The 12,005-nt window shown below is 39.8% G+C and overlaps 1 protein-coding gene across 1 annotated transcript in view; it reads left to right on the top strand.

Moving 5' to 3' along the window:
- The window catches only part of KIF21A (kinesin family member 21A), a 151,734-nt gene that overhangs the window by 61,438 nt on the left and 78,291 nt on the right, over nt 1-12,005 (top strand). The window contains exons 4-7 of the mRNA XM_019509323.1: nt 2,858-3,007; nt 4,208-4,342; nt 8,034-8,201; nt 10,168-10,283. Coding sequence (XP_019364868.1) covers nt 2,858-3,007; nt 4,208-4,342; nt 8,034-8,201; nt 10,168-10,283 — 569 coding nt within the window. The remainder of the gene's footprint in view (nt 1-2,857; nt 3,008-4,207; nt 4,343-8,033; nt 8,202-10,167; nt 10,284-12,005) is intronic.

Raw genomic sequence — 12,005 nt, 5'->3', positions numbered from 1 at the left:
AAAAAGAAAAAAAAAATCAAAACAAAACACCTGGACTGTTCCTATTGCATCTTGATAGTGGATTTGTAGAGGGACGTAGCTGGGGGCTGCTTTCTCTTTCCCCTCTTAGTATTCCCTTCCAGCTTTTTTCATTGAATTGATTTTTGGTGAGCAGTGTATGTATGGCATGGTTACCTATGCCTGGTAACCCAGGGGACCCTTGCATTTTCACAGAATAAAGATTAACCAATAATGCTTCTGATTTCCCTTTTAGAAGTATGACATTTCTTACAGTTACTAAAGAAGATTCTAAAAATCACTAAGATAATATCTGAAGACAGGGAATTTAAATCAAACTCCTTGTAGATTTCCTACATCAAAAATAAAATAAAATGCCATGTCCTAAAAAATATAAAAGAAAATCATTTTTATCCTTACTTTAACAGACTGTATCTGCATACTTAGCAAGGTGATGCTCTTGATGAAAACTCTGAATAGATACCTCTAGTTAGCAAATATGATTCCCTCTTTCTACATGGAAAGAACCAGATGTATCATGTTCCAAGCTCTTAACCCTTTTTTTTCTTGAGAATCATTTCAAAATGCAAGAGAAATTCTACCATTTTATATGCCTTGTATTTTGGTGTTCTACGCTCCTTTTAAAATTGTTACCTGCTGTCTTGATTTCTCCCTTGCAACCAAGTAGCTTGATGAGTTAGTGCTGTTTTCACTCTGGGTTCTAGTGCCACTAGTGTATACTGATGTACTCAGTTGAATTTAATGGGGCCATGCCAATTTGTCAGCAGGGACAATAGTCCTGTAATTTCAAAATGGAGGCTAAGAAGGAGGGAGAAGAAGAAAAGGTACTTCATTCTGCTGCCATTTGGCGCTCAGAAAATATCTGACTCGCCCTTCATGTGAGAGAGCCACCTTTCCTCCCTTTATGCCATAAACAACCAATAGTTTAACTTACTCATCTTCTCCAAATTCCAGGAAGTTACAGTCTACCTCCTCCCACATATTTTGAGTAGTGTTACAACTAAGGATATGTCTGTAGGACAGTCACTGCAACTTGTGTAGTTAGCTTTAAACTAGCAAGGTTCAGTACAGTCAGCAATGCAGCCATTGCAGCATAGAGTTGAGTGTGGGGTCATAGTTATGCAAATTTACATATACATTTTGCCACATGTACTGAGCTTCCTGCTGCTGTGGCAATGCTACTGGCAACATGCACATTTAAAGCTGAGTTGTTTCTTATGACACCTGGAGTGGTTCCAATCTAGTGATAACCTTAGACAAAGACTTGGTACACCAAAACAGGCATTGTTGTCATCGAAACCAGGAGTTGATCATTGTAGAAACTGTTATACCATGTCCAAAAGTTATTTGGAACCCGCACAGACTTGAGAAGTAACTACAAATGTCATTGCCTTCAGGAGACCCAGAAGCATAGCTTCTGGCTTCTTCCTTGTACGATAAGAAGGAGGGCCAGATAGAGTGTAGGAGCTGACATACAGCTGACAACTCTGCCTCTACTTCCTCTCGTGCCCGTGAATGTTCAATATTAGTATCTTCTTACATTCCTAACTTGAAGATCACTTCCCATTCACCCCACAAACAGTTTTGCTTTCTAAAGCCCAGTGTGAACCTGGCCATCGGCACATTCAACACATGAATAAAAATAAAGCGTTACTTCTGCCTTATTTCCCTTGCAAAAGCCACCGAAGAGTGTTTTCCATCCACACTGTTCTTTGTGGTAAGTGCATGCAAAGCAAGCTAGGCGCTGCAGCTGGGTGCTGAAAACTTACAAAATTAAAATCCTTTTTTTATTAGGTACCTAAGTATGGATTTGCCTATGTTTGAAGATTTTGGCCAAACCAGATTTTAGTTCTCTCAAGGTGCCAGACTAGACTTTCTTTAGCCTTTCTTAATCATGTGATTTTTCTGAGACTGTAATTCATTGTCAATGTAGTTAAATTTTTGTTAATGGTTACAAATTTGCCTGACCACTTTAAGCAAGTCAGTCAACCTTTCCATTTCAAAATTAAGGTAACAGTAGACAATGACTTTATGTAAGCATTTTGCAGGTAAATATAGATGTGGAGATGAGTGCACTCTGCAAGAATTACATAGTATTTGGCAGCCTGAAAAACATGTGAGGGTAGGAACTAACAGGAATTTAACATCTAGCTAGACTAGAGTATTGCTTATAAGTATCATGTTGGTAGCACAGTATTTTATATGTGGTTGGTTGGTATTGTGATGTATACTATTTGTGTGGTGGTGGTTATTTTACTTATTTTATATTAATTTAATGTCAGGGCTAGGTAGGTGAAGCTGAAGCAGGTCAGCGGAAAGGAAAATCCAATTGAGAAAAGGGATAACACTATATGGAATCGTGTGTCGAGCAGCTGAATTGTAGGGACTGAAGAAATCGGTAGAAAAGAGTGGACCAAACAATGAATTGGTAGAAACGAAAACAATCATACAGAGCTGAAAACTGCATAAGCAGTCTGTCATTTATGTTCAGTGGTGTCTGTTACTGAGTTTACTTCTGTAGTTCTGCTGGCTTTGAGTGTATCCTCTGGGCTAGTTGCATCCAGGATCCCACTTTCAGCTTTCTACATGGCTCAAACTACTGTGGTCGGGTTTTTTTTTTTTCCTAAACAGTGTAATAAAGTCTTGCAGATAATTAACTTGGAGTCATTCTTTGTTAACTTGCTGGATTCATAATGCTGACTTTTACACAGAAGCTCTTATAGTTAAAACTGGATTATGATAGATTCTAAAATATCACTTGTATGTAAAATGTAGATGGTTTTAGTTTTGAGAGGACTGTATCACCTGAAGTAATGTTTGCTGCCTTTTTCTTTGCTAGCTTTACAATGAAGAAATACTTGATCTGTTTGATACAACACGTGATATTGATGCAAAAAATAAAAAATCAAATATCAAAATACATGAAGATTCAACTGGAGGAATTTATACAGTAGGAGTTACAACACGAACTGTGAATGGAGAATCCGAGGTGATTGAAATTTAATGTACAGCCTAAATATGCCCAGTATAAAAATATGGGTTATCTCTACATTGATGGGAAAAGTTATTAAATTTTCCTTAGGTTTTTAATTCTCTGACTTTCCTATTTGTAGTCCCTATTCAGGAGTTCTAAAACCATGGCTACAGGGTTTGGGGGGAGAGGGTGGATAACACTTGCTAACTTCTGAAGCACACCGGCTGTTAACAGAGTTGGAAAGCCATGCCACCCCCCACCCCAAAACATGCTTTACTAGAAGAGGGAACATATTAATTCGACTTGGCTCTGCAACGTCTGTAAAGATTGCGCGCTTCAGTGGGGCTTTTTGGTGTTTTTAATCTAATAGCTGATTGAATCAGCTATTAGATAAAAGTGATAAAAAAGCCCCACTGAAGTGCCTGGTCTATACAGATCTTGGCCGAGCCAGGTCAAACTAAGATGATGCCTCTTCTGGGCATGCACAGGGCTTGTGCCAAGTTTAAGTGCCATTTGTTTGTTTTATGTCTGTAAGCATCCATAATGATTAAAAAATTTAGATCCTCCTTTCCATTTGTGATGTAACCATTTGCAGGCTTGCAGTTAAATGGAATGGTTAAATGGTATGCTTAAAACTAGAGCTGAAAACCCATTGTTCCAGGCACTGCATCTTTGTTTTAATCCAGAAAGACTAGTTCTATATTTGTTACAGTTTTGTAACACCAGTCTAGTGATGAATGAAGATAATGTGTCAGTTTATGCATAGAGTAGTTCTCTTAGGCTATGCATGCTATCTGCCCCACATTAGAAAAACATTTTTAAAAATGCCTTCTGCAAATGCAAAGTATGCTAAATGCAATGGCATTAAAATGCTATTGTTAGTTTTGTCTCCATGCTAATGTGGGAAACTGAGCTGTAGGTGGGGCTTTCACAGTGTCTGAAGTTGATGGAGGGCTATCTTATTAGTAAGGGATGTATTAAAAAGTTTGGAATAGCATACTAAGACATGGTGAAATATAGTAACTCTTTAGTTTGCCTTCACAGTAGGAGTTACAACATGAACTGTAAATGAAGTTGCTATTTCAAGGCACTAGAAATAATTGTTGAACAAGGAGAATGTATGTGTGTACCTTTTAAAATATAAACAGTTTAGATTCAGCACTTTTGTGTTTAAAAACATTCCAGCAATATAGTCCTTTTTGTCTGTCTTTCTAGATGATGCAGTGTTTGAAGTTGGGTGCTTTATCTCGAACAACTGCCAGTACTCAGATGAATGTTCAGAGTTCACGGTCACATGCGATCTTCACTATCCATTTGTGTCAAACCAGAGTTTGTCCTGCATTTAACACTGTATGTTTTTTGCATTTATAGTACTTTAGTAACTGTTGTTTCAAAGTATGAATATTGATTTAAAAGTTCTTTGAATTATATTGTGTAAAAATACCTTATTATATACAAAACCATTTGCTGGGTATTTTAAAAAAGAAAATGATCTAAACTGTGCGTATGCAATCAACCCAGAACCCTGAAGCAATGTAAATGTTGTGTTAACTGGCCACTAATGGTGAACAAAAACCTACTCTACCCAGCACGCTTTCAATACTTTGCTGTAATAAGTAACACTGTTAGAAAATTAGAACAACATATTTTGGATTTAATTGGCAAATAGTTTTAACCTTATTTGTATTTCACGGGCACAGGTGCATAGGTAGGGTTGAGTGTTCTTGATTACAAATTAGAAAGAGGGCAGAAGCAAAAAAGAGCAGAAGGCAGCAAATGGCTTATCTTAAGAATTACTACTTTAGATTTTGAAGCTAGCCTCTTTCCTATAGCTAGCTCCTCTCCTTCAGCAGAGTTTTTGCAGGCATTTTAAGGACTCAAGCACTCATTGGGCAGTCATTTGATACTTTGCATACTATTACCCTGTTCTTTAAGGAGGCTGTGCCCCAAAACAAGGCTAGTTGGCTTGATTCCTCTGACTCTTAGAGGGCCAGACAGCTTTGTTATGTATCTTCTTGTTCCTGGTGGACTTTAGCATGATATTTTGAGGATCTGGAATATGACATGACTGGGTTGTGAAACTCAAACTGCAGCTGGCTAAACCACTCTCTGATGCCCTACATAATGGGGCCCAGAATTTGATGAGGCCTCTGAACATTCCTGGAATACAAATCCTTGGTTAGTGGCTGGGAAAACCACTGCTCAAGTTTCTGGCTTTGCTGTTTTCTATGGACAGCAGCTTAGAGATGCAGAGACATCCGTTACCAGGGTAACAGATTCTCTCCTTGGGTGGCAGCATCTGCTGTGTGCTGACTGCCTGCTTCTTTCTCTATGAAGTTGGGAGACTACAGCCGCAGCCTCTGCTGCAGAAGAAGGGCAGGCAGCCAGGGTTGTGGTACTTTGGGATTCTCCTGAATTTGTGCCCCAGTTCTCTACAGACTTTCTAAAACTGAAGATACAAAAGCTGTTTTAGGAAGGAGATGTGTTCTGAAACAGATTAAAAAAAAAAAGAAATCATAAAATGCTTTACTAGTGAAAGAATTTGGGGTCTATAAACAAATACACACATGCCCTATTTGGAAAACAGATGAAAACCAGTGGCTAACTGATTAATGGGTTTCAAAGATTACCACCCCAAGTTATCTATATAAAATGAGCCCTGAACAGTTGAATGAAAGTTTCTAGTACTCTAACCAGTCTGCAGAGTGTACTTGTACAAAGTTCCTATCTTCTAACCAGTCTGTATATTAATGTAAACTGTCATGAAGATACTAATTGTCCTGCTTGTTGACAGTCTTACCAGAGAGGCCAAGGAGTGAATAATTAAACACAGATAAGGAGCTACTTCTCAACCCTGACTTTAGACTAACATGGCTAACCACCTCTCTACCAAGAGGTGTTTCTTTAACAGGGCTAAAGCATGTGAGTCAAGGTACTGTGATATGTCCTGGGCCCCACACACCCCTAGGGACGTGCTTTTACTGTAGCCTGTGCTGTAAGTCACACGAATTTTGGGATGTGTTGACTCTTATTTCTGTGTCCGGTATAAAGTATGCCAGTTTAAAAAAAAAAATGGCATGTCAGCCTGTGCAGGGAGGTGGGAGTGGTGGCGAGCTGTCTGACTGCAGAGCTGGCAGTGCACAGTGGCCGCGGCAGGGCCTGTATGGCACTGTCTGCAGAGCCCCCCAAAGCGTGGGGCCTGGGGCAGCCACCCCACTCACCCACCCCTGGGGACGGCCCTATTGATGGTAATGAAAAGGGAATCATTCTGTTATACATTGGGATATGTGGATTTAGAGAGCTGCTGGCCAGCTGGAGTCCTTCTGCAGTATAAATCACTAAAAGCAAGGTACTTGGTTGACTTAATGCACTTGATGTGCTAGCACTTCAGCTTTGATGCCACTGAAATTCTTTGACAGGCTCTGTGGATTGTGGGAGAGCAGCAAATGTGATATACTTTGATTTGTCAAAGTTTCTGACACTGTCTCTCATGACATTCTCTTTACAAGCTAAGGAAATGCAGAGTACACAAAAGTACTGTAAGATAATTACGTAACTAGTTGGATCATCTTAATGAGTAGTCATCAGTGACTCAATGTCTAGTTAGGAGGAGGTATCAAGGGGTTTCTCAGGGGTCTGTCTTGGGTCTGATCTTGTTTAATATCTTTGTTTAATGATTTGAATGATGGGATTGAGCACATATTTTGGAGGTTGGTGGATGACACCAAGTAAATTGGAGTTGCAGATATTTTGGAGAGTGGGGCTAGAATCCAGAATGACTTGGATAGACTGGAGAAATAATCTGCAATAAATCAGATAAGATTCAGCAAGGACAAGTGTGAAGTCCTGTACTTAAGACAGATTAATTGCTTGCATAAATACAGACTGGGAAATGACTGGCTAGGCTGCAGTACTGCAAAGAAAGACCTGGGAGTTACAGTAGACCACAAGCTGAATATGAGCCACTAGTGTGCTCTTGGGAGGGGGGAAGGCAACTATACTGGATACTGGGTTGTATTAACAGGATTGTCATTGCAAATAAAGGGAAGTGATTCTTCTGCTTTATTCAGCCCTGGTGAGGCCTCACCTGGAATACTGCGTCCAGTTTTGGGCCCCTCACTTCAAGAAGCATGTGAACAGTTTGGAAATAGTTCAGCGCAGAGCAAAAAAATGATTCAATAAAAATGATTGGAGACTGGGAAGCAAGACTTGGAAGAAATGGCAAAAGAGAAGATGGGGGTGGGGGGGAGGGGGACAGACAGACCTGGTAACAGTTTTCAAATACCTGAAGAGTGATTATTGAGGGAATGGAGATGGGCTTTTCTCTGTGGCTGTAGGGGAAAGGACCAGGAGCAATGGTCTCAAGCTGCAGCAGGGAAATTTAGGCTGAAGATAGGAGGAACTTTATAACTATGAAGGTATTCAAGCATTGGAACAGGTTGCTAAGAGAAAGCGTGGAACAATACAGTAATAGTGACAGTAGGAAAGAGAGGGGGCAGGAAAGAAAACAAGCACTTTCCACAGTTAACACGTAGGTTGACACATCTGTCACATGTGATGTTGAGAAATGGAAAAAGGAATATAAAATAGGTGTGGCTTTAGCTAGCTTTCAAAGTGGTGATTTGGGAGGCCTCTGAAGTAGGTTTGGTTATTACTTCAGTAATAATGTCACCCTTGGGAAGTGGTACAACTCATTAAAGGATAGGAGTTTTAATTAGATGATCCTGGAACAGATGTTGGTTTATGTTCAAACTTTGTTGTCCAGCTGTCTTGCCTTTTTTGCATTTATTTTGTATAAATATTTTCTCTATAAAGAAGAAACTGGAGCTATTAATATAGAGTATTACATGCTTGGAATTTTATTTTGAAAATAATTGATATTGATATTTGCCTCAAATGGTCCCTTTACTCATGTGTACTCCTGAAATAGAAGAGAACTGAAGAGATCCTGATCTTGTTAGAGAAACCAACTTAAGAATATATGAAATAATTGTTGAGCCTTGTTAATATGTGCAGTAAGTGTATTCTCTCTTCAATACAGGAAAGCGAGACAGATAACAGGATAATATCTGAATCTTCTCAAATGAATGAGTTTGAAACCCTTACTGCCAAGTTCCATTTTGTTGATCTGGCGGGATCGGAAAGGTTAAAGCGTACAGGAGCTACTGGAGAGAGGGCAAAAGAAGGCATTTCCATCAACTGTGGGCTAGTAAGATTAAAGACTTGTTTTCACTAAGCTGCCAGTAATCTCTTTTCTTGGTCTTTGGCTCTCTTGTGTTGAGAAATCCCTGAAGCAGACATACTTAATGACACACAGAACCAGTGATTTTGGTATGAGAGCTAACAAATGACAATTTATATCAATTCTAACTAGGTTCTCATGGATCCTAAAGCAATTCCTAAGCTACAATACTCTATATGTGGCAAATTTATAGTACCTGCAAATCTTTCAGAAAGTGATTATATTATAACTAGCATATGGTGGGAAATATTTTATACAGGGTATTGCTTCTACTGGGGGTTTTTTAAGCTGTAGTAATAGCTTACTGTATTTATACTACTATATTACATTTAAAATCTGCTTTAATGAAATGTATATAAAATTTGAAAACACCAAGTAGTTCTGGTTGATTCAGAATGATCCTATGAAAATCCAAGTTTTTTTTAAAGGGATGCAGTTAACTTCAAATCAAGTGAACTTTAATAAGATAAAAGTAGCTACAGGTTCTACTTTTGTTCTGCCAGTTTTGGTGATTTTACCGTTGTGTGTTACTATTTTTAATTTTTTTTTCTCTTTCCTGTTGTGTGAACCCACACAGATGGGAAACTGATAAACTATGCAAAGGAAATGTGGATATATAAAACACTGAACAAAAACATGGAACATCTTTAATCTCTGTGCCATAGCAATGACAAGTAGAATTTAAAACAATTGTAACTAAAACAGTACAGCTATGTGATTTTCAAAAGTTGTGGTGTTACTTTTCAAATACTTTCCTTACAATACTTGAAAATTGCTGGCATCACTTTACAACTATATTTTCAAGAAAAAGTACAGAGTACAACTATATCCTCTTTATAGTTTTTGTTATTTTTATGTGTCTGCATGTTTTCTTTATTTAACCATGGCCCTGCCCTGCACAAAAAGGTTTTAGGGTTACCAGTGTGTCTTTAAGTTGTTATGTGTGAAGGCCAACAGCCTTCTTTTTGCTTTGAGCCTATTGGCTTTATTGGGGTTCTGCATGAGGGGTCTGTCTCTGATTCTGTTTGCAGGACTGCTGCCCAAATTAATTCATTCTGCAGGGGAAACCATGCCTTTCAAATAGCCAAACTGCACACTCATCTCAGAATGAGAGCATACCTTGTCCCTTTGTTTTGTTTGGCTCATATTGCCAGTGATAAATATTCTGCAACTAGAGCTTAGTTAGTAATTCTGTTCACATTGTGAGATGCAGGAAAGAGTCAGCTCAGTTTCGTCGAGCTGTACTGATGGTGCAGGTCTAGCCCACATTTTTAGAAGGTTAAGCTTACATGTTTGCTTTAGTTTGTGCTATGGCTTAGGTTTGAGTAAAATGTGCTGTTTTTTATATAGTCAGCAATTCAATGAATGCTTCATAGCTTTCATAGTAATGCACAGGTTACCAATGACTTAGACTCTTTCAACTATCTATGAACCCTACTGAAATAACATCATTTGAAAAATTATAATAGTTTTGTAAACTGTCAATTCGTGGATCTCATGAATTAATTGCACACTGCCACCTGGTGGCCGGTTTTCAAACAACAGATGTTGAGGAAAGATACCAGAGTTAAATGCAGAAATCTTAATAAAGTTGATATTCTGCTTCTTTATAATGTAGGACCTGATTCTGAGTTAACGTATTTAAACTTGTGAATAATCCAATGGAAGTCAGTGTGAATACACTAATATGTAAGCTTTTTAGAATCTGGGCTTGTATAAATGTACAGGAGTACATAACAGCATACCAACTAAAACATGGGTTGAACTTTAGACTGAACATTGTTGACTATATTCAAACTTTTTTATATACATTTTTGTATGTTTTTCACCAAACTGCTGTGTGTGGTTCAGCTAATAACCAACCTGTTTTTAAAAGAAGATTATTTTAAAAATTGAAGGTAACGATCTGTTGTATAATTTTGTATGCTTACAGCTGGCACTTGGTAATGTTATAAGTGCATTGGGAGATAAAAGTAAGAAGGCAACTCATGTACCATATAGAGATTCAAAGCTTACCAGGCTGCTTCAAGATTCTCTTGGAGGAAATAGGTATGGAAAATGTCTTATGTGATATTTCATTGGGATTAACCAGGTTTGAAGGTTTTAGTAAATGATGATATGAGCATATTATAATTGATGCCTAAAATTAATATTCAATATGTTGTTTTGGACAAGTCAGTCCTTACAGATAGAATTTTAAATAAAAGCATTCCCTTTCGGTAATAAAAATAATTTACTCATTCTATTGGTGCATGAGACTTTGAAATGAAATATCCTGTGAACAAAAAGGAAAATGGCTACTTCACCTACCTTCTGAACACTAACTGCATAAATAATAAAAGTGACTGTACTTTTTTTTTTTTGAGCAAAAGAATATATTAGTAAAATAAGACAATTTTAAACTTTTTTTGACATTGTCCCTTTCAGTGGCAATATAGATGAAATGTTTTGAAAACTTCATTTCCAATTAAGTTGAAAATTCTTTCCAGGAAAGGGATTTTTAATAAGGTAGTTCAAATGAATCATAGAATCAAAGAATCATAGAATCAATGAGTCAGAAGGGACCTAGACAGATCATCGAGTCCGACCCCCTGCCATGGGCAGGAAGGAGCACTGGGGGTGGGAGGGGTCATAAGACCCTAGCCAGGTGCCTGTCCAGTCTCTTGTTGAAGATTTCCAGGGAAGGTGAGAGCACCACATCTGTGGGAAGCCTATTCCAGCCTCTGGCCACCCTTACAGTGAAGTAGTTCTTCCTAATATCCAACCTAAACCTATCCTTCCTCAGCTTGTGGCCATTGTTCCTGGTGACTCCAAGGGGAGCCCTGGTGAACAGACTTTCCCCGAGTCCCTGCTGGTGGTCCCTGATAAGGTTGTAGGCAGCCACAAGATCCCCCCTCAGTCTCCTCTTGCAGAGACTGAAGAGATTGAGGTCCCTCAGCCTCTCCTCATAGGGCTGGCCATGGAGGCCCCCAACCATACGAGTGGCCCTCCTCTGGACCCTCTCCAGGTTCTCCACATCCTTCTTGAAGTGCGGCGCCCAGAACTGGACACAGTACTCCAGCTGCGGCCTGAGCAGCACTGCATAGAGGGGGAGCAAGACCTCTCTGGACCTGTTAGTGATGCCCCTGTTGATGTACGACAGGGTGCGATTGGCTCTGCCTATTGCTTCTTCGCATTGGCGACTCATATTCATCCTGAAGTCAGTCCTGACTCCAAGATCCCTCTCTGCCTCTGTGCTGCTGAGAGGGTCAGCCCCTAACCTATAACCATAATGCTGGCTCTCTCTCCCCAGGTGCAGCACCCTGCACTTGTCCTTGTTGAACTGCATCCTGTTCAGATCCGCCCACTTCTCTAACCTATGCAGGTCTGCCTGGATGCGGTCCCTGCCTGCCGGTGTATTCACTTTACCCCACAGCTTGGTGTCATCGGCAAACTTGAACAGGGTGCTCTCCACACCCTCGTCCAGGTTGCTAATGAAGATGTTGAACAGCACCGGCCCAAGGACCAAGCCCTGGGGGACTCCGCTGCCCACACCCTCCCGTCCACCACCACCCTCTGGGTGTGCCCCTGGGGCTGGTTTGCCGCCCATGTGACTGTGCATTCGTTAGTGCCTCAGTCCCTCAGCTTGCCCACCAGAATTGGGTGGGACACTGTGTCGAAGGCCTTCTGGAAGTCCAAGAAGATGACATCGACTTCCTCCTTCCCATCTAAACTCTTTGTTACCTGGTCATAGAAAGAGACCAGGTTAGTCAGGCAGGATTGGCCTGGCAC

Source organism: Gavialis gangeticus, unplaced genomic scaffold (assembly GCF_001723915.1).
Source record: "Gavialis gangeticus isolate Ggan-Ray unplaced genomic scaffold, GavGan_comp1, whole genome shotgun sequence".
Classification (NCBI taxonomy): domain Eukaryota; kingdom Metazoa; phylum Chordata; order Crocodylia; family Gavialidae; genus Gavialis; species Gavialis gangeticus.
This window is presented reverse-complemented; position numbering and strand designations above follow the sequence as displayed.